General features: G+C 35.5%; 3 protein-coding genes across 3 annotated transcripts in view; 2 read left to right on the top strand and 1 right to left on the bottom strand.

Moving 5' to 3' along the window:
• The first annotated feature begins 112 nt into the window (after positions 1–112).
• LOC135218673 (uncharacterized) lies at positions 113–5,021 on the top strand. The gene is made up of 2 exons (XM_064255123.1): positions 113–175; positions 4,598–5,021. Exons 1-2 carry the CDS (start codon positions 173–175, stop codon positions 4,940–4,942), a joined length of 348 nt encoding a protein of 115 aa, XP_064111193.1. The 5' UTR covers positions 113–172; the 3' UTR covers positions 4,943–5,021.
• Positions 5,022–13,401: 8,380 nt separating this feature from the next.
• On the top strand, positions 13,402–20,886 carry LOC135218672 (uncharacterized). The gene is made up of 3 exons (XM_064255122.1): positions 13,402–13,456; positions 14,360–14,696; positions 20,746–20,886. Exons 1-3 carry the CDS (start codon positions 13,454–13,456, stop codon positions 20,808–20,810), a joined length of 405 nt encoding a protein of 134 aa, XP_064111192.1. The 5' UTR covers positions 13,402–13,453; the 3' UTR covers positions 20,811–20,886.
• A 2,849-nt stretch (positions 20,887–23,735) lies between these two features.
• Positions 23,736–24,199, bottom strand: part of LOC135217925 (keratin, type I cytoskeletal 13-like) — a 4,026-nt gene continuing 3,562 nt past the window's right edge. Inside the window, exon 2 of the mRNA XM_064254016.1 lies at positions 23,736–24,199. This exon is cut by the window's right edge and continues 442 nt beyond it. Coding sequence (XP_064110086.1) covers positions 23,832–24,199 — 368 coding nt within the window. The 3' untranslated portion in view covers positions 23,736–23,831.

The following is a 24,199-nucleotide window of genomic DNA, read 5'->3' as shown; positions in this document are numbered from 1 at the left end:
GAGTAAAGGAATGATTTTCAGCTTGATTTTATTTTCGTGCTTCAAAAAAAAAAAAAGGAGAGGGGGGGAAATACATTTTGGAGTGCCAGTGAGTCCAGGGTTATAGCTCACCTTTCGTGTATATAAGGAGATTTCCACAGCAGGAAGGCACATTGCCTTGCCTGACTTCAAAATGGTAAGACTTATTCCAGCTTTATTGAAAGAATATGTCAGATGATTTACTGGCATACATCCTGGAGTGTATGCTATTAATCATATCTTTGTTTACGAAGAATATACTGAACATTCATTTACTTTGCATTTATTTACTTTCGTATATGGGTATATTCATTCACAAGTACTCACACTCGAACAACACAATCACACTTTTTATATATATATATATATATATATATATATATATATATAATACATCATATATATGTATATATATACATATGTATAATATATATACATATATATATATATATAGTATATATATATATATATATATATTATATAGATACTATATATATATATATATATAATATATATAATATATATATGTGTGTGTGTGTGTGTGTGTGTGTGGTGTGTGTGTGTGTGATTGTGTTTTCGAGTGTGAGCACTTGTGAATGAATATACCCATATACGAAAGTAAATGAATGTTCAGTATTCTTATTCGCAAACAAAGATATATCTATATTATTATAAGAGGAGAGAGACGAGAGAGAGAGAGTAGAGAGAGAGAGAGAGATGAGAGAGAGAGAGAGAGGAGAGAGAGAGTTTGGTCTTTACACAACATTTTCGTCGAAGTGGTTATCCTTCAGTTAGTAGGCTTGTATTAGGATGATGTAATTGGTCCCACTGTCTGCCATTACGCACGTACTGAACGTTTTTTTATTTACTGTGCCTTCCATTTCTCCTTGGTCACCAGCCATGCTCAGGCTAGCTCTGGTGTTGCTTAGCTCATCTAGCGTAGAGGTAACTAGTTGCCTCACATTTGTAACGTCTGTACTGCAGTTCAGTCCCGGCCAAGCAAGCTGTGACTTAGTACCTTCATCAGCTTTGCTCTCTCTCTCTCTCTCTCTCTCTCTCTCTCTCTCTCTCTCTCTCTCTCTGCACACACACACACACACACACACACACATATATATATATATATTATATATATATATATATATATGTGTGTGTGTGTGTGTGTGTGTGTGTGTGTGGTGTGTGTGCACTGTAGTGCAGTCCCGGCCTACCTTCGAGATCCCGACCAAGTTGTGGATTACTACCTGCATCAGTTTTGCTCTCTCTCTCTCTCTCTCTCTCTCTCTCTCTCTCTCTCTCTCTCTCTCTCTCTCTCTCTCTCTTTCTTTCTTTTTACACACATCATATATATATATATATATATATATATATATATATATATATATATATATATATATTCAAGTAATCAAAGTCCACAATTATGTAAAATGTGTGTTAAAAATACATAAAAGACGGGAGCTTTCGTCTACTTGATCAGTAGACCTCATCAGCCGTACTGATTTTTCTTTTCACAAAATATATACAAAAAAGTTACGAAGAACAGGCAGGACTCTGAAAACGTCTCCAAGGGAGATAACCACCAAAACAAACTATCTTAATTATGTTATTCCCTCGTTCAAATGTCTGGCCAAAAGACGAGCCGATCGTCGTGGTTGAACTACCTCCTCTGTGTGTTCGGCTGTTCCCTCGTCCAAAACTTCTGCATCGGCACCTGCAATGGGGGTTCTTCCTTCCAATGCCTGGGCAGGAGAGAGAGACAACCTGGGCAGTAGGAGTGGTGCAAACAACGTCTGTTCTAATATTTACAGTTTTAAGAACCAAATAATTTAAAAATGTATCCTCTTGGGTAAATGATTTGTTAAAATCAAACACGTTTAAAATATTAATAAGAGCCCCTTCAAACTAATCTGCGTCTACTTGCGTTATATCTTTGTAAATTACTCTCGCTCCTTCCCAGTTCAATTACATGCCCTAACTCTAACGTATGTCTGGCAACTGAACTATATTTCGATCCCAACCTACGTGATCGCTTATGTTCCTCTAATCTTATACCTAATTCCCTGCCAGATTCCCCATAATAACCCTTATTGCAATCTTTACACGGTACCACATAAACCCCAACGTCATCTTTCATTTCTTTTTCATGATTTCTAATCAACTTTGATTTTAACGAGGTATTATACCTAAAAGCTAAATCCAAGCTATTTTCCCTATTCTGTGTTAATAAATGTTGCACCCTTTCCAAACTATGATGATAAGGAAGCGGAATACACTGACTACTTTTGAATTCATATTTCCCGGTCCGGTGGATTATAAAAGTTTTTTCTAGCCTTGGTAAACCGCTTTGGTCAATAAAATAATGTGGGTATCCCAGTCTCGTGAAAACCTCTCTTATATGTTTCATTTCCTTGTCTATGTACTGTGGATCACAAATCCGAAGCCCTCTCGTTACCATGTTGACGATTACATTAGACTTTATACGTTGGCTATGGTATGAATAAAAATGAATGTAAATTTCTGCGTTGGTGTCTTTTCTGTATACACTAAATGTAAAGTTAAAAGTAACAGGGTCATGGTGAACCAGAACGTCCAGAAATGGCAAATTATTGTCGACCTCAAATTCAACTGAAAAGTTAATGGATGGCATCAAGTTATTAACAAATTCTAAAAAATGATTAAACTGAATAACACTACCTCTATAAATCAAAAAGATATCGTCAACGTATCTGACCCATAGAAAAGGCTTAATGTCCTCAGGACAACGGCTAACTAAATCAGCTTCAAACAATTCCATGCACAAATTAGCCAACACTGGAGATAATGGTGACCCCATAGCTATTTTGAATTCATATTTCCACCGACCGGGAAATATGAATTCAAAAGTAGTCAGTGTATTCCGCTTCCTTATCATCATAGTTTGGAAAGGGTGCAACATTTATTAACACAGAATAGGGAAAATAGCTTGGATTTAGCTTTTAGGTATAATACCTCGTTAAAATCAAAGTTGATTAGAAATCATGAAAAAGAAAGGAAAGATGACGTTGGGGTTTATGTGGTACCGTGTAAAGATTGCAATAAGGGTTATTATGAGGAATCTGGCAGGGGATTAGGTATAAGATTAGAGGAACATAAGCGATCATGAGGTTGGGATCGAAATAAAGTTCAGTTGCCAGACATACGTTAGTTAGGGCATGTAATTGACTGGGAAGGAGCGAGAGTAATTTACAAAGATAATAACGCAAGTAGACGCATAGTAGTTGAAGGGGCTCTTATTAATATTTTAAACGTGTTTGATTTTAACAAATCATTTACCCAAGAGGATACATTTTTAAATTATTTGGTTCTTAAAACTGTAAATATTAGAACAGACGTTGTTTGCACCACTCCTACTGCCCAGGTTGTCTCTCTTTCTCCTGCCCAGGCATTGGAAGGAAGAACCCCCATTGCAGGTGCCGATGCAGAAGTTTTGGACGAGGGAACAGCCGAACACATAGAGGAGGTAGTTCAACCACGACGATCGGCTCGTCTTTTTGGCCAGACTTTGAATTGAACGAGGGAAATAACATAATTAAGATAATTTGTTTTGGTGGTTATCTCCCTTGGAGACGTTTCCAGAGTCCTGCCTGTCCTTCGTAACTTTTTTGTATATAGTTTTTGAAAAGAAAAATCAGTACGGCTGATGAGGTCTACTGATCAGTAGACGAAAGCTCCCGTCTTTTATGTATTTTTAATACACATTTTACATAATTGTGGACTTCGATTTCTTGAAGATTTTCCAGTCACGTATGGTGATTTTTATATATTATATATATCTATATATATATATATATATATATATATATATATATATATATATATATATATATATATATATATATATATATATGTGTGTGTGTGAGTGTGTGTGTGTGTGTGTGTGTGTGTGTGTGTGTGTGTACATGAACAGAAATATTGCCTTAAATAAATGTAAGTAAAGCAATATAGTTCTATATTTCGCAGCTTGTTTCATGTCTTTCTCGTGTCCGTTGGTCCTTTTAAGTTTACTTTGTATTCGATTTTACGAATAAAAAAAAAAAGACGTCCAATGTGCATACGTCTCCTGGAAGGTAGCTGAAATGTTGTCACATCTGAAAAGTATAGGTTGATGCATAATAATATGATAACCTTTTCGTATGAATTTTTCTTGATGTGTCTGCCATAGTCCATTATGAAATGACATGAACGCTGTTCATTAATTTCCGATACGTTTTTTTTTTTATTATATTCCTCTTTACTTAGGTGGTCTTGCGTTACTTTTTGTTATTTCATTTAGTGAAATAAGAATATGAAAATATTGGTGGCCTTTTCTACCTTTCAAGTTAAACTTCTTTAAAGAAAGTAGCCACTCATTTTACTTTTTAATCTTGTGTACAGTTTTCGAGGGTAGTCAAGAGAGTCAGTATTGTTTAAATAAAAAAGTATAACATATAACTGCAGTTCAAAATACACATCCATAGGAAGTTTCGTAACAATGTTACTTGTATATCAAAAGGAGCAATTAAACAACTCAAAGTGAATATATATAAATATTTTTTTCCAGGCTATTTTCAAGATCGCTCTTGCTATCGCTCTCCTTGCCACCTGCGTCTTGGGTGGTCATCTCTATGGAGGTCATGGAGGAGGTATCATTGGCGGCCATGGAGGCATTGGAGGTATTGGAGGCATTGGCGGAGGATTTGGACATGGCGGAGGTTTTGGAGGAGGCGCAGGGCATGTGGTTTCAATCACTCCGGGTATTGGAGGACTTGTAAGTTCTTCCGTAAGTCATGGAGGACCTGGCCTTGGCCATGGCATCGGTGGAGGTCATGGAATCGGTGGAGGCTCAGTCATTGGAGGACATGGAGGTTCCATCATCGGAGGATCCGGTCTTTATGGCAAATGGTAGCTGTAAGAAATCTGAAGATACATTTACCACTAGAAACGTTTCGTCATTATTATAGATAAATAAATAACAAACTACGGTCTCGAGTCTTTTCTTCAATTCAAGAAACTGAGAATAAAGTAGAGGAAATATCGAGGGCGGTAAACGGTTCAAATGAAAAATATACTTCAGTTCCTATACCCATTAATTAGGCTAAGTAAAGACTTAATTTGATTGTAGTTAATAATTATCATTCAGTATTAACTTGAACAATTATCATTATCAACAATCAAATAAAGGTCCACTCAGATGAAGAGTATGAACATATGTAGTGAGTCGAACAAAGCAAAAACTTGAGAACCACTCCAATGATAACTATGGTATTAAACTATAAGAGCGTATGTTCACTAAATACAAAGCTGATATATATGGTCTAACTATATCATCTCCCGAAAAGTCAAACCAACATCTGACAAAATTCTTCCACTGAATGTTTAAGATCTCACTTTAAAACTATTCCCCAACCCCGTTGGTTAACCCAGTCCAAAAATACTGGGTCACCCCGTTTCACTTGCCCCTCACGAGGACTATGCACCGCCTTTGTTTATCGAAACATACGTACCAGATTCAGTTGCTGTCCCAACTTCCATATTCAAATGACTTAATCCTAATTCACTTTAGAAAGACTCATAACATCGCATATCTAAGCAAACGTCTTGATAATAATAGCCGTTGCAGTTATGTCATCCATTTGTTATTTGTTTAGGCACTGCATCATCAGCAAAATACCCAATGTCGATAATCATATCGCAGGCCTGCAATATATCTTTCTGATCTTAAAGCTTAACAATAAAAAATATCGCTGTCAACATTATGAAAATGACTAATGAGTCTAAGCTCTCCTGTAGAGCTCCCTTTTGGTTGTCTCTAAGGAATATTTTCAAGTCAGATCGGTGATGATGGACGCAAAGCAGTGTTCAAGGGTCCTAGAAGATGAAATCATATACGCCATTCTTATTAATAACAAGAATTTATCGTGTAGGGTGCAAGTGAAAGGTCTCCCAACCTAAAATGCTGAAAAATTTTGAAGCAAAATTATACATCGGTTTGGTGTGATACTGCGTATCTGTCAACATTCTGATGTTAGTAAGCGTGAAGGGCATTTCCTACACAAAGTTTTCATGTGCGCTAAATCCAGATTCGGATTCATACTCAAGCCCAAATTTTTTGTTCTCCCAACACGAAGGTCAGATTTCAACTGACCTGTTCGTGTAAACAATGTAGCCGATGAGGGGTTTCTTGTAGGTGACAATTCATGGTGCAGAAACTTTTCTGGCAACAATTTTAATCGCCGACAACTCCCCTAATAAAGCTACCAGTAAAATTATTATCAATCCATCTGTTAGAGAATAAGTATGGTGCTACAGGAATAATTAAACCCATGTTTCAAAGGTGGGTCATATTTTGGGGGGCATCTTGTTGACGAGAGAAATAATCACAGCCGTCCAAACCAGAGTTCAAAGAAAATTGGAAGATTCAATTATCAGAGGTCACAGAATTTATAGAACCTTAAACATTAGAGGTCAGTGAATCTCTTGAGGCTCAGTCATTAGAGGTCAAGGAATCTATACAGTCATTAAGGCTCAGTGATTGGTCAGAGAATCCATACATACTCAGTCATTAGAGATCAAGGATTCCATGGAAGCTCGTTCATTGGATGTCAGGAATCCAGTAAAGCTTATTCATTTGACATCACAGAATTCATGGATGCTCAATCACTGTAGGCTGGGGCATCCAATCCTCCTTCTTACAGCCTCCAACAATAAGGGTTTTGGTAATCCAACTCTTATGGTGTCCACAGTTATCAAATACTTTTGTTTACTTTTATTTTAATCCCTGGTCTCGTCCGACATCATAAGTTTTTACGGTGTCAGCCAGTCTATGTTCCAGTCATTCCATTGTAGTGATAGTCATTCATTATGTTAATCCCATCTCCACTGATTTTGATATTCTGTCACTAAAGCCTTTACATATTCAGGAAGTTTTACTATGATGTAATTGGATACTTTGTCAGTTAGGTATATATAGGTCCTACCATTCCTCGTGGTTCTTGACCTCTTTCGGCTAATGCTTCAGTGATCTATTTGGATTCTGTGATTAACATCAGCAGCTGTCCACACGTATTTAAGGATACTCTTGTGTTGGAAGAATAGCCACAATTACCTGTTGATTGGCAGAACAAAATGTAATGTAAACGAGGTAACGACGAAAACGAGATGGAGAGGGCTTGGACAGGTCCTTCCCATAACTAATAGGGAGAATAGTGTCTGGTAAAGTTTTGTCAGCTGGTCCCCTATGGCCACCAGAAGGATTGGGAGACCCAAACCTAGTTATATAAAAACTATGAGAAGGGACCTGAAGCTTAAGAGATTTGAGAAATGAAAGCACAGGAAAAGCAGGTAGAGCAACTTCAATGGCGTCCTTCGCAGTGATGCTGATGAAGGAATTTGTCAAGTGGGACACTTTTAAAAGCCCCAAGACGCTCAGAACTGGAATATATTTTTGAATGCGTCTATCCATCATGCCGTTGCCATTGGTCTTTAACCATGGTCTTCTGTTAGCCATCAAAAGCTTAAACTAAGGAGACCGTGAAGGTACTCAACATAACACTATCCAGCATCACACTGTAAGTGTTTTTTTGTGCTCCCGAGGAAGGCCACAGTTTTCTATTATAGATCAAGCCTCTTTATTAGCCTGCAAAGTAACTCTGGCCCAAATCAGTTACTATCATAAAAGCTAAGATGATATTTATACAACATTCCCCATTTATCAAATTTATACACCCGCACACAAGCATACACGCGTGTATATATATATATATATATATATATATATATATATATATATATATATATATATATATATATATATAATGCGTGTATAAAATGAAAAACCCCATAATCGAACTCACTTCATTTGGAATATAACTTGACACCCATAGTATGAAAGATAAGTGCCTCCCTCAGTACGGAGCACTTCATATAGTGAATTTGTTATAATTGTTTTTGTATCTTTATCAATATTTTTTTTTGATTGACGACATTCTCATGTAAACACACACACACACACACACACACACACACACACACATATATATATATATATATATATAATATATATATATATATATATATATATATATATATATATATCTCAGTAGGAAAAGAAGAGCGTAGGTTAAGAGACACCACATTTTTATTGCGACGCGTTTCGTTGTTTCTTCATAACAACATTTTCAAGCCTAAAAGAGACATTACAGTATTTTAATGGAGTTACAAGAATATGTAATTATTGGCTGACAAAGCTGAGTAAAAGTAGCAACAATAAGATAATGGTTAAAATCTTTAAAATAAATTGCACCAGCATACTAAAAAAATATAAATTATATAAGATCTTTAAAATAAATTACAACGGTATACTAAAACAGAATGGTGGAGACAGAGATGGAAAGTTTACACTACAAATGAATGACTGAATGATTTATATTTAAAAGCAAGGGATAAGATGAATTGTTCAAGGTTAAGATCTGGTTTCCTTAAAAATATTTCTATTGACTCAGAGATTCTCAATAATGACTCTTCTCTAAAAGTACCAAGCACACTAAAATTTTCCAATCTTCTACCTGTATTACATTCCTCTACGTGCTGTAAAATCGGTGATCTGGTTGGCTTGGCCAGCAAGCAACCAGTACGAGGAGAAATGCCATAATGTTCGGAAGATCTTGTCCGGACCGACCGTTTTGACTGGCCAATATAGGTGGCGCTACAGGCGTCACACTTGTAAATATAGGTGATGCCGACACAAAGGTCTGAAGGTAGTTTATCTTTATGGTTTAACAACGCTTGGATAGTATGGTTGTTGGTAAATATTAACTTGGGGTTAATGTGGGGAAAACTATACTTAAACATATTTCTTAGTTCTCTTGTAACGTATTTAGAACAAGGATCACTTATAAATGGAAATTTAAAATACATAGTTAGTTTATCAACACTTGGTATATTTATTTTGCTATTTATACTAAGAGAAATATTTAGGAACTTTTTTTATTTCTTTATATATTATGTTATTGGGATAGCCATTAATTTTGAAATAGTTTAACAGAAACTTTATTTCTGAGTCAAATGTCTGCCAAGAGCTGCAGAGAGAAAATGCTCTATGTATTAAAGTCTTAATGTTATTTATTTTGAAGTTAAAGAATGTAGCACTTTGGAAATTCATTTTCCAAGACCGGTAAAAGTAGACTTTCTAAAAATGCTAAAAATTTAATAAGAGTGACTTATTGTTTGCGGTAGTTTTGTAATGCTTACATCTAAAAAAGTTTAAGAATATTATTTTCTTCATGTTCCACGGTAAACTGAATACATGGGTGTTTACTATTTAAGTAATCATGGAACCGCTGTACGTGACTTAAAATGCCTGAAAACCAAAAATGTGTCGTCAACATACCTGTGATAAAACAATTGGTTTAAACTCAAGGGGACAATCATCAAGCCATCGTTTTTCATGAAAACAAAGAAATATGTTGGCCATGGGGCTGAAAGTGGAGATCCCATTGCGAAACCTTCAAATTGTTTGTAGTGCAAATTATTGAATAAAAAGTGATTATCGTTTATGCATAAGTTGAGAAGAGTTTTAAAAGCATTTCTTGAAATATTTCTCACCTGTTCAATGTTATTATAAATAGAGTTTAAAACTATATCAATCGTTTCCTTGATAGAACGTAATGTGAAAAGGGGGTGATGTCAAAGCTTGCTAGCACCGCACCTTCGGGGTATTTCATAAGAATTGATGATGTTCTTGAACTCGTCACGTATTTTTTTAATGTGTACTGATTTTCTGTCAAAGGCTGTAGAAATGCTTATTAAAATTCTCGCTAGTTTGTAGGATGGTGCTTTAAAGGCAAGACAGAATGGGTCTTAATGGTATTCCACTTTTATGAACTTTTGGTAGTCCGTACAATGATTGTATGGTGAACTCCCACTTACAAACAACTTGTTATATTCTTCTTCACTGATCGAATTATTCTTTCTGAGCTTTCTTAGTTGGTAATTGATCTTGTCTTCTGTATTCAAGTTTGTTTTATATATATCTTCTTGAGGACACTTCATAAATTTTGAACTGTCAGAGAGAACAGTTTCCATCTTTTCAACATAATCGGCTCTGTTTAATATGACAATGCCGTTACCCTTATCGGGCCTAGATATCACAACTGTTTTTATATTTAATTTTTCAATTTCTTAAGTATATCCATATCCCTAGTGGAAATTGTGTTAAATGAATAACGAAAAAACTTGGGAATTTTAGTGATAATGCTTCTTACATTATTCACGACTCCCTAAATTCTCTTTTATAGATGGGTTGTTGCCTCAGTCGGTAGAGCAAGTGTTCGAAGTACAGCAAAATGGACTTCCTGGGACTTGAAAAAACAAAGGGAGGCAGAAGTTCATTCCTAGTGATAACAGAAACTTTTCTCTGCTGTTGAGTACATAGTTGGAGTAATTGTGAATGCACTTGTCCTCGTGTTACGGTTTAGGTCGAATGATCCTCCCCAGTTGACAAACTTCCTTCTGTGAACACTTGTTACGTGTTCATTATACCTCAGGATGGAGTTTTGAATAACATTTTTCACATGAGTGAAATCAAGATTGCTAAGAGCATTCCTGACCCTGTCCTCAATGGCGCCGATGTCCTGCTTCAGTTGGGCAGACAGTCTCCGTTTGTGGTCGATTTCTTGCAATAAAAGAGTGTGTTGGCAATCCTCATAAGCGGGCGATTGGATGAGGTTCATTCTATACACTTTAAATCTTAAAAATTTCGGCATAATATCTGTGAAAAGCATCTTTTTCAGAAAGTCCACGTCCAATGAAGCCTTTGACTCTTGCTTTGCCAGCTTTTCCCCATTTCCGTACCGTCTCTGGTAGTCTGGGCATCATATCTTCTTCGGATTACAGTGAAAGTAGACAGATGTTTTGGAAATCTCAATCTCAGTAGGAAAAGAAGAGCGTAGGTTAAGAGACACCACATTTTTATTGCGACGCGTTTCGTTGTTTCTTCATAACAACATTTTCAAGCCTAAAAGAGACATTACAGTATTTTAATGGTAGTTACAAGAATATGTAATTATTGGCTGACAAAGCTGAGTAAAAGTAGCAACAATAAGATAATGGTTAAAAATCTTTAAAATAAATTGCACCAGCATACTAAAAAAATAAATATATAGATCTTTAAAATAAATTACAACGGTATACTAAAAACAGAATGGTGGGAGACAGAGATGGAAAGTTTACACTACAAATGAATGACTGAATGATTTATATTAAAAGCAAGGGATAAGATGAATTGTCAAGGTTAAGATCTGGTTTCCTTAAAAATATTTCTATTGACTCAGAGATTCTCAATAATGACTCTTCTCTAAAAGTACCAAGCACACTAAAATTTTCCAATCTTCTACCTGTATTACATTCCTCTACCGCAAACAATAAGTCACTCTTAAATTTTAGCATTTTTAGAAGTCTACTTTTACCGGTCTTGGAATGAAGTTTCCAAAGTGCTACATTCTTTAACTTAACAAAATAAATAACATTAAGACTTTAATACATAGAGCATTTTCTCTCTGCAGCTCTTGGCAGGCATTTGACTCAGAAATAAAGTTTCTGTTAAACTATTTCAAAATTAATGGCTATCCCAATAACATAATATAAATAAAGAAATCAAAAGAAAGTTCCTAATATTTCTCTTAGTATAAATAGCAAAATAAATATACCAAGTGTTGATAAACTAACTATGTATTTTTAAAATTTCCATTTATAAGTGATCCTTGTTCTAAATACGTTTACAAGAGAACTAAGAAATATGTTTAAGTATAGTTTTCCCCACATTAAAACCCCCAAGTTAATATTTACCAACAACCATACTATCCCAAGCGTTGTTAAAACCATAAAGATAAACTACCTTCAGAACCTTTTGTCTGGCATCACCTATATTTACAAGTGTGACACCTGTAGCGCCACCTATATTGGCCAGTCAAAACGGTCGGTCCGGACAAGATCTTCCGAACATTATGGCATTTCTCCTCGTACTGGTTGCTTGCTGGCCAAGCCAACCAGATCACCGATTTTACAGCACGTAGAGGAATGTAATACAGGTAGAAGATTGGAAAATTTTAGTGTGCTTGGTACTTTTAGAGAAGAGTCATTATTGAGAATCTCTGAGTCAATAGAAATATTTTTAAGGAAACCAGATCTTAACCTTGACAATTCATCTTATCCCTTGCTTTTAATATAAATCATTCAGTCATTCATTTGTAGTGTAAACTTTCCATCTCTGTCTCCCACCATTCTGTTTTTAGTATACCGTTGTAATTTATTTTAAAGATCTTATATATTTATTTTTTTTTAGTATGCTGGTGCAATTTATTTAAAGATTTAACCATTATCTTATTGTTGCTACTTTTACTCAGCTTTGTCAGCCAATAATTACATATTCTTGTAACTACCATTAAAAATACTGTAATGTCTCTTTTAGGCTTGAAAATGTTGTTATGAGAAACAACGAAACGCGTCGCAATAAAAATGTGTGTCTCTTAAACCTACGCCTCTTCTTTCCTACTGAGATTGAGATTTCCAAAAACATCTGTCTACTTTCACATATATATATATATATATATATATATATATATATATATATATATATATATGTAATATATATATGTGTGTGTGTGTGTGAGAGTGTGTATGTGCTTGCGTGTATTGCGATATATGTTTGTTTGTATCTATGTATACAAATATATATATATATATATATATATATATATATATATATATATATATATATATATATATATATATATATATATATATATATATATATATATATATATATATATATATATACTCACATTAATGTACGAGTGATAATCATGAAAGGATTCTTCTGAGTGTAATGCAAAGTGATCCAGTTCTGACGAAAACATATCCTACGATTCATTACATAACAGGAATTCATGACTCGTTAATTAAAATTTGCGTAACAGGAAAAAAAACTCGAATGCATGAGAATGAAGGTCTTCGGACGGGTATCTGGAAAAAGGAAAACAAGCCGCCTTTTCCGCATTTTTTTTTTTTTTTTACCAGTTATCTTCTCCTTTTGAGTTACTCTAAAGTCATAGCTTTGTTACAGTTTGTTGCAAAAGATATTTTATCAACAGAAAATGTATAAGAGATGACGTTTCACTTTCATGACTGAAATGAGCACAATTTAATCAGCACGATTATTTCGACCTCTAGACTGAGAGGACAGAAAAAACAGTACTTGATTGAGGTATAACTGTGGGACAGCTAAAATCAGTGCAAGTAAATGTCTAAATACAAGAAAAAATTATTTGAAGTGCCAGGAAGTCCAGGGTTATAGCTCACCTTTTGTGTATATAAGGAGACTTCCGCAGCGGGAAGGTACATTGCCTCGGCTGACTTCAAAATGGTAAGTTATTCCACCTTCTCAGACAGAATATGTCTGTTGTAAGGATTGACTTGCATACTTCTATTAGTATATCTGCTATCAACCATGTCCATTCACTTTGCATTCGTGTACTTGCGTATGTGAACACACACATACATATATATATATATATATATATATATATATATATATATATATATATATATATATATATATATATATATGTCTGTGTATCTGTGTAAAAACATTTTCTTAAATATAGCAAATGAAAACAAGATAGCTTCCCATTTCAGTCTGGTTTAATTACCTCTTGCTATCGATGTTCCTCTGTTTTTAGAATGTAGTCTGTTTTACGAATGGTAAAAAAAATCACCACAATGAGGTACTTCGGGCGTAGGTCTCCCAAAAGGTAGCTGAAATATGGTCATTTTAAAAACACATACTGGTGCATAGAATTATGGAATGACATGTTACAATGCTTTATGAGTGCGTATGATCCTTCATAGGCTGCCAGCGTGTACGAAACGGAAAGAGAATTCTTATTGGTAATAGATTTCTGTTTATTTATCATTAAGATAGACTCTGAGGTTCTGTTCTATATTTCATTTTAGACTTGGGGCTTTCTGTGCTATATTTCACTTGGTAAGTTTATAAAAGTCAGTAGAAACATTACGCCCTTTTCAGTCTTTAATGGTAAATATCTGTAGGGAGAAAATCAAATCATTTACCTTGCATGGTAAATCTTTTTGACTCTAAGAAAAAATATTCAAGTGTGTTGCTACTTTTGATGTGGAAATGCCAAAAATTACTTTTATAAATACAAATAAAAAACATATCATTAGGAGTTTTCTAACAGAGTTATTTTGGAATAAAACATAGTAAAATGAGAAGTTAAAGTGCTCTACATAAATCATTTTATTCCAGGCTTCTTTCAAGATTGTTCTTGCTGTCTCCCTCCTTGCCACCTGCTCCTTGGGTGGACATCTCTATGGAGGCCATGGAGGTCTTGGGGGCATTGGAGGCGTTGGAGGTCTTGGAGGTCTTGGAGGCATTGGAGGTCTTGGAGGCGTTGGAAGTCTTGGAGGCGTTGGAGGTCTTGGAGGTATCGGAGGAGGAATTGGACATGGACATGGTGTTTCAATAACTCCAGGTATTGGAGGACTTGTAAGTTCTTCTGTGAGTTATGGAAGACCTGGCCTCGGCCATGGAATCGGTGGAGGTCATGGAATCCATGGAGGCTCAGTCATTGGAGGACATGGAGGTTCCATTATTGGAGGATCCGGTCTTTATGGCAAATGGTAGATGTAAGGAATCTAAAGAAACATTTGTCACAAGAAACATTTTCGTCTTTATGGTTAAATAAATAACAAACAACTGTCTCGAGTCTTTTCTTTAATTCAAGAAACTGGGGATATCCATGTGAGGAAAAATATCGTTTTCCTTCCCAATAATTTCCGTATTGAAAGATGGGGCGGGGGGTCGTACTGATATTTTGTCGTACAAATCTTCCAAATCCTTTCGTACAAATCTTCCAAATCCTTTCGAATTAGTTACGAAGCCATTAATAATTTTACTTCAGGATGAAGTTAAACATTATCATTATCAAGCAAACAAATAAAGAGCCACGCAAATAGTCACTTTTGTATGAAATTATTTAAAAAAAACATGTTTACTAATTACAATGTTGAAAAGAACGATATGACAAATATCATCTCCCGGGAAATCAAACCAACATCTGAAAACTTAAAGCATCAACCTTCAAAACTATTCCCCCATCAGGTAGACTACTCGCCAACAAAAAAAGACTGGGTCATCTCATTTCACTTGCCCCTCATGAGAATTCTGCTCCTCCTTTAATTTTCTGATTAATTTAATTTGTTGCACAACCAGATAGTGTACTTTATTGCAATCAAAGCGATCAGAGAACTCAAACAAATGAAATTATTGACGCACAAAATTTGCAAAGAAACAGGAATCTCATGGACTGCAGTTTTATCTTGCAAAATTTTTATTTCATAATAGTAAAGGATATTATTTCCTACAAAACAATTGGTTATGGCCAATAATCCAGATTCGGACCCACATTTAAACCCAAATAATTTTTCCTTCCAGCAAGAGGGTCCGATACTAACCGAGCTGTTTGTGCAAACAATGCAGCCGATGACGAGTTACCTGCAGGTGGAAATTACTGATGCTCAAAATTTTCTGTCAAAAATGTTAATTGGACAGAACCTCCTCAGTAAAGCTACCAGTAAAATCACTATCGATCCATATGTTAGAGAATAAGTAGGGTGTTACAGGACTTGTGGAGCCCAAGACCTCCAGGTGGGTCCTGTTTTTTAGGCAACTTGTTGACAGAGGTAAAATATTCACAACGAACCACACCAGAGTTCACAGATAATATGAAGATTGAATTACCGAGATCACGGAATTCTTGGAAGTTCAAACATTACAGGGGAATATATGGAAGGAAATCCTCTAAGGGCAGAGAATCCAAAGAAGATGGGTCATCTGAAATGAAGTAATCCATGGAGGCTCAGTCATTTGGAATGAGGTAATTCATGGAGGCCCGGTCATTAAATGAAATGATTCATGTTTCCCAGTCCGTTACGATGAAGTAATCCATGGGAACCCAGTCATTAGGAATGAAGTATTCCATGGAGGCCCAGTCATTAGGAATGATGCAATCCATGGAGGCCCAGTCATTAGGAATGATGCAATCCATGGAGCCTCAGTCATTAGGAATGAAGTAATCCATGGAAGCTTAGTCATAGGATGTCAGAGAATCCAAACAAGGTCAGTCATTAGAAGTCATGGAATCCATGGAAGTTCATTCATTAGAGGTCAGGGAATCCATGGAGACTTCGTCATTGGATGTCAGGAATCCAGTGAAGCTTATTCTTTAGAGGTCACTGAACTCATGGATGTCAATCACTGTAAGTTAGGGAATCCAATCTCCCTTCTTATAGTCTCCATCCTTGAGGATCTTGGTCTTTCAACTCTTGTGGTACCCACAGATATCCTTTTCTATTGTTTATTCTTTATTGAATCTATGGTTTCACCAGATATCAAAGGCTTTTATGGTGTTGCCCAGCACTCCAACAATTCTTTTCCATTACAGTGATATACATTTATCATGTTCATTCCATCTTTACTGATTGTACCTCATCAGGTATGGTTCCTCAAAATATTATTCTATTTCGACATTCTGTCATATAGCCTCTATTTCTTCATGAAGTTGTATTGGAATAATGCTAGATACTGTCATTAAGCTCTGTAGGTCCTAACATTCTTCACGGTTCTGTGGTCTATTTGGATTCCATATTGAACTTCAACAGCTGTCCAACTGTACTTATTTAATGATGCACGTGTGTTGGAAGAGTAGCCACAAATACCATTTGATTGGTAGCACGAGAAGTAATGTAGATGAGGGTATGAAGATGCCTTGGACCCATCATTCTTGCAATTCCTGGGGATAATAGTATATTTTAAAGTCCTGTTAGCCGAGTTCGGATGGCCACCAAGAGGGTTGGAAGATCCAGACCAACTTGTATAAGAACATTGAGAGGGAAAACAGAAGATAAACTGAGATTTGAGGAAGTGAAAACACGGAAGGGCAGGAATTCCAAAGCCGTCCTTTGCACAGATGCTGATGAGGATTTGTAAACTAGGATACTGTTAACAATCCTAACACGTTCAGAACTGTGGTGCATTTCTGAATGCTGTCTATTCATCCGGTCGTTGCCAGTTTTCTGACCAAGGTCATCTGACCGGCATCAGGAGTTGAAACAGTGGTGACAGATCAAGCAATCAACTTGAGAACAATATCCATCATTACACACTGCCTTTGATTGATTTCTTGTGTTTTTCCTGAGCAAGCAAGGACACTCTTTCAATTGTAGATCTAGCCTGTTCTCAACCTACAGAACATTTTGGGGCCAAATTTTTAGCACTACAAGCTTGACAAGATAGACCAGGTGCACCATAAGGTACTTAAAGGTATTTAGGTAATATGCCTCAGGCATCCCAGTTACACATACATATACACTCACATGAACACACAAATACACACACACGCGGCGCGCATGCATATATGCATATATATATATATATATATATATATATATATATATATATATATATATATATATGCATATATGCATGCGCGTGTGTGTGTATCTGTGTGTTCATGTGAGTGTATATGCATGTGAAACTGGGATGCCTGAGGCATATTACCTAAATACCTTTAAGTACCTTATGATGCACTACTTGTCATACATGATTCCCTGTCGGTGTGAAGATATCCTTAAGATATCAAAGTCCATATAAAGGGGTTTGTTCTGTGGTTATATATATATATATATATATATATATATATATATATATATAGATAGATATATATATATATATATATATATATATATATATATATATATATATATCTATATATATATATATATATATATATATATATATATAGATATATATATATATATATATATATAGATATATATATATATATCTCTATCTATATACATATATATATATATATATATATATATATATATATATCTATATCTATATATATATATATATATATCTATATATATATATATATTTATATATATATATATATATATATATATATATATATATATATATATATAGATATACATATTTATCTATATATATATATATATAAATATGTATAGTCTATATATATATATATATATATAATATATATATATATATAAATATATATATATATATATATATATATATAGATATAGATATATATATATATATATAGTATATATATATATATATATAAACTATATATATATATATGTATATAAGATAGATAGATATATATATATATATATATATATATATATATATCTATATATATATATATATATATATATATATATATATATATAGATATATATATATATATATATATCTATATATATATATATATATATATATATATATATATATATATATAACCACAGAAACCCCCTTTATATGGACTTTGATATCTTAAGGATATCTTCACACCGACAGGGAATCATGTATGACAAGTAACTTTTTGCCCTGAAAAATTAAGAGCTAAAGGACGTGAGTCATTGTCATTGATGGTTCAGACCCAAAAATAGCATAGATCCAAACGCTGGTCAGAGAAGAAGCCTTTAATGTATATAGTTTCCTTTAAGTGTGAGTTATTCTCAAGGAATAATTTGATGTATTGGGCTGTTTGTGGTATAATATTTAAGTGATAAAATTTTATTTGTAAAATTGGTGACACTAACGTAAACAGAGACACACAGGAACAGACGCTAAAACACGAACATACAAACATTATATATATATATATATATATATATATATATATATATATATATATATATATATATATATATACATATATATATATATGTGTGTGTGTGTTAGTGTATGTGTATAAGTATGTGCTCATATTGTTTAAGAGAGAGATGAGCAGACACAATACGAACAATTATTATGAAAATATTTTTCTTAATGTAGAGCAAAACGATCCATTCTGATGTAGATATAGAATATAATTCATTGCGTAACTGGATTCATGACTCTCAAATAAAAACAGGTGTAAGTAAGTGGGAGGAAAAAAATAAAAAAAGTTAATGCCAGAAGGTCTTCGGACAAGTATTTGGAAAGGGTAAAACAAAGAAGTCGTCTCCCTTTATTTTTATTTCTATCTTTTTTGCAACAGTTATCCTTCTCTGTCTGAGTCACTGTAAGGGCACATCGCTTATTACTCATTACGAAATACATGTCATATACGGCAAATCGTAAAGACATGACGCTACAGTTTCATGATTGAATGGGGGCACAATTTAATAAGCACTGTTGTTACGACCTCTAGACTGGCAACACAGGGAAAAACATGATCTTATTGAATTATAATCGTTAGAAAAACTAAAATAAATATAAGGGAGAACATAATTTAGATTTTATTTCCATGCCCACAAACTAATGTAAAGAAAAAAGTAAAATATTTTCCAGTGCCAGTGAGTCCAGGGTTATAGCTCACCTTACGTGTATATAAAGAGACTTCCAGAGCAGGAAGGCACATTGCCTCGGCTGACTTCAAAATGGTAAGACTTATTCCAGCTTCTGAGACAGAATATGTCTGGTCTGATGTTTTACTTACATACGTCTGTTTGTTAACTGAATCTATACTATTTATCCATTTACTTTGTATATTTCTTTGCGTACTTGTATGAGTATGTGCAACATTAATCGTTGCACACATACACACGCACATATATTCATATGCGTACTTGTATGAGTATGTGCAACATAAATCGTTACACACCTACACATGCATATATATATATATATACGTGATATTTATATATATATATATAATATATATATAGAGAGAGAGAGAGAGAGGAGCGGAGAGAGAGAGAGAGATCATTATATATATATATATATATATATTCTATGTGTGTGTGTGTGTGTGTGTGTGTGTGTGTGTGTGTGTGTATGTGTGTGAGAGAGAGAGAGAGAGAGATTGGTACACTCCATATCTGCTGAATTACTTATCGTTCAATTTGCAGGCGTACATTAGGCTGTTGTATAGAATTCCGGAATAACTTTTGCGATGCATTTTAAACTGCAGTTCATCTAAGTAATTATAAACCGTGGTCACTTATTGCTAATAAATTTCGGCGGTATATGTTTCATTTCTGAATTTTTCACGCTTTCAATTTAAATGTCTGCCATGAAAGCTATTCATTTACCTTTTATGATAAGTCTCTTTGACACTACACAATGACATTCAAGTGTACCGCTACTGTATAAATAAAAATGCAAAAAAATTATGTCTAATTACAGATAAAAAAAATGATCACCAGTAGTTTCTTAACATAATGTTAATTTGGATCCAAGTATAAACAAAATACGAAGTTAAACTAATTGATGTAAATAATTTATACTTTTATTCCAGGCTTCTTTCAAGATTGTTCTGGCTATCGCCCTTCTTGCCACCTGCGCCTTGGGTGGTCATCTCTATGGAGGTCATGGAGGCCTTGGAGGAGTTGGTCTTGGAGGAGTTGGAGGACTTGGAGGAGTTGGAGGCATTGGAGGACTTGGAGGAGTTGGAGGCATTGGAGGTCTTGGAGGTATTGGCGGAGGATTTGGACATGGCGGAGGGAAACATGTTTCAATCACTCCAGGTATTGGAGGACTTATAAGTTCTTCCGTAAGCTTTGGAAAGCCTGGTCTTGGCCATGGAATCGGTGGAGGTCATGGAATTCATGGAGGCTCAATCATTGGAGGACATGGAGGTTCAATCATTGGAGGATCCGGTCTTTATGGCAAATGGTAAACATATAAATGTGAAGATGCATTTGTTAGAAGAAAGCTTTTCGTCGTCATAGATAAATAAATACCAAACTACTGTCTCGAGTGTTTTTCTTTGATTCACGAAAATAAGGTTATAATCCCTTTCCTTTTTTTTGTGCTATCACCAATCGGCATGGTATCATGTACGAACGCCAACCATTCCACATTCTATGCATGAATCATCTGAAAATTCTACACCCTACTCTACTTCCCTAGTTCTGACTTCACAACCCCAGCCCATTTACAAAAACAAAAAATAGCCACGGACACATATGACACCCTTTTTTCTGCTTCACTTCTATATGAAACCAATTCCACCTAAAAACTCTCCACATTCTTCATTTCTAAGCCAGAGATGCGGTTAAATTTTGAGGCAAAATTATACATCGTCTTGGTGTGATACTGCGTATCTGTTACAGTATTCCGAGTTATATAACATAAAAGGGTATGTCGTACAAAAAAATATCTCATGGCACTGGATCCAGATTCCAATCCAATCTCAAACCTAAACAGTTTTTCTTGCTAACACAAGGGTCTGATGCTATCTGGGCTGTTTGTGCAAATCATATGGCCCTTGAAGGGTTACTTGTTAGTGGCATGATATTGACGCACAAAATTTTCCATGACGAAAATCAATCGTTTATTGCTCCAATAATAAAGTTATTCATCAAACCTTATCAGTCCAGCTAACAGGGAATTTGTAGGTAGGAGTCATGGAGTCAAAGTCTTCCAGGCGGCTTTGTTTTTTTTTTTAAACAACATGTAGACGAAGGTCAAAGGGGTGAGGAAATCAATAGAGGATCAGTTCATTAGAGCTCATGAATCCAGTGAAACTAAGCCATTTGAGTACAGGGAATCCAAGGAGTATCAGGCATCAGTAATCGAGTAATCAAAGGAAACTCAGTCATAGGATGTCAGAAAACCCATGCAATATCATTTACTGGAAGTCATGGAATCCATGAAGTTTCAGTCATTGGATATAAGGAATCCAATGTAGCTTATTCATTGGTTGTCATGGAATTCCTGTCAGTCTCCCTGTCAGTTTTGGGCGGAGTCAGTCCACTCACCAGAACTAATGAACTGCTGGAATTACCTAAAGGAAGGATCTCAGCCGCTCGGCCCAGAATATGAATAAACTATATATAGGCCTAATTCATTTCATTGTTAGACCATGCGGTGTTATTTGTAGACCGGTGTGAGTCAAAATCTCATGATAAAAAAATAAATAAATAATTCCATACGATAGACAATTTGGTATAGGCCCAGACCAGTCCATGTAGCTCCAGTTCCTTATGAGCCACCGCTGCCATATACCTAGTTGTTGCCACGACGAAGGTTAGGCGAGAAATGAGGGCAATGACCTCCAGTTGACTGTCTGACTGAAAGTTCTAATCTTAAAGGGCCCCATACACTGAACGATTGTCTGAACGACTGTCGGTATCGTTCGTAAGAACATTGTGAACGGGCTTGTCTGAATGCAAAAGTGAGCGGAGTTTCGTGTCTGAACGATCTCAGCTGAAATCTGTCACGACCAAGTTGCTGGCTTGCGACTTATGTCTGTCATACACAGGTCGTTGCCGATATAATGGTATCCCGGACGTCTCTTCTAGAAATGAGCCATGTCTTCCCGAGACAAAATCCATGCCTAGACTGAAATCGGTGCGGAGATCCTTTGTACTGTCTGAATAGTGTGTGTGTGTGTGTGTCAATAACGACAATCATTCAGACAGTCGTTCATACAATCGTTCAGTGTATGGGCCCTTATTACGTGTGGACTCTCATCCGTCGAACGGTCGTGGGTGGACTGACAGGTAAACCTGGGCATGAATACCCGGCCATAGATGCTCAATCACTGGAGGTGAAGGAATCCAGTTTCCCTTCTCATAGTCTTAATCCGAAACGTCTTGGCCTTCCAACTACTTAAATTCCCCACCGCACAAAAGCCCAACTGAGATTATCACTGACTATTTTCCTAATCCGGCCATCTGACTCTTAATACCTTTCTTTGAGCTCGAATAATCTCAAATCGACACAATGATTTTAATGTAATCCCATTTTCAAAATATGATTCATGTCAGCATAGCCATACAGATTGTACTAGACTTATGTACAAACTTATTTGGATGCAGTATCAATCTGATTTCCAAATATTAATCTGCCTGCTCATTGGTTGATTTGTAGTTTAAGTCTTTCACTAAATTCTAAGTCAAGAGAACCCATACTGGGTATCATATTTCCCAAATATCTGAAAGAGAGTCTATCAATCCTTTCTCTATCTAATGTTTTTTTTTTTTTACCCCATAGTACCTACTCTGTCGTCATTACTTTTGGGGGTTCGAATATTTTTGGATTTCAAATCGCCAGGTATATAATGCATTCCATTATGCATGCTCTGTAAATCATGTGGCTTTTTTGCTGATTGAAACAGCAACGTTTTCATATTCAACACTTCAAGTTCCGTCGATGAATTTTACTGGATAAGGAATCGTTACATAATGTGTTCGGCCGTAGGATTTATTGCCCTGTTTGCTGTGTATTAACTTCTGTCACCTTTGTTATTAATGGTTATTTCCAAATTTTATAACATTTGCTTTATGTTGTTGACTTGTATGATTTACTCCTCTGTATACAGTAAAGACACTGAAGCGATAGGAATGCTTCCTTTACTTGACCTTAATCCTGTTATTTGCACTATCTTTCAACTCGCATCTAGAGTGATTTTTATTTCATAAATAGATGGATATGTGAGTCTTACCTCATTTACTCCTGTCATGGCCATCCTTGGCAACACTAGATAGCTTAAATAAAACCGATTATTTAAAGCTTCCATCTTGTATGAAAGGAGATAGAATGGCTAAGAAATTTTGTCACTTCTCTTACAACTAAAAGATTAAATAAAGACACGTCATTATAGCTTTTCATTTATTTATCTACTATCACGAAAAAATTTCTCGTGATGAGTGCATGCTCAGGATTTCTGGTATCTGTTTACTATTTGCCATAGCTACCACCCCTCCAGTGATGGAACTTCCATGACCTCCAACGCCTGAACCTCCAAATCCACCACCGATAGAGCCTCCATGAAGTCCGAGACCTCCAGCAGCAGAACCTCCAAGTCCACCACCAAAGGAGCCTCCGCTGCTTCCATGACCTCCAGCAAATGAACCTCCAAGTCCACCACCAAAGGAGCCTCCGCTGCTTCCATGACCTCCAATGCCTGAACCTCCAAATCCACCACCGATGGACCCTCCATGAAGTCCGAGACCACCAGCAGCGGAACCTCCAAGTCCACCACCAAAGGAGCCTCCGCTGCTTCCATGACCTCCAGCAAATGAACCTCCAAGTCCACCACCAAAGGAGCCTCCGCTGCTT

Source organism: Macrobrachium nipponense, chromosome 9 (assembly GCF_015104395.2).
Source record: "Macrobrachium nipponense isolate FS-2020 chromosome 9, ASM1510439v2, whole genome shotgun sequence".
Taxonomy (NCBI): domain Eukaryota; kingdom Metazoa; phylum Arthropoda; class Malacostraca; order Decapoda; family Palaemonidae; genus Macrobrachium; species Macrobrachium nipponense.
Note: the sequence above shows the minus strand (reverse complement) of the source record. Positions and strands in the feature narration are given on the sequence as shown.

Bases quoted from the DNA above. Each gene is read 5' to 3' on its own strand.
- LOC135218672 (XM_064255122.1), top strand. The intron at 14,697-20,745 runs GTTCCATTATTG...GAATTCATGGAG, and splicing joins AGTCATTGGAGGACATGGAG to GCTCAATCATTGGAGGACAT.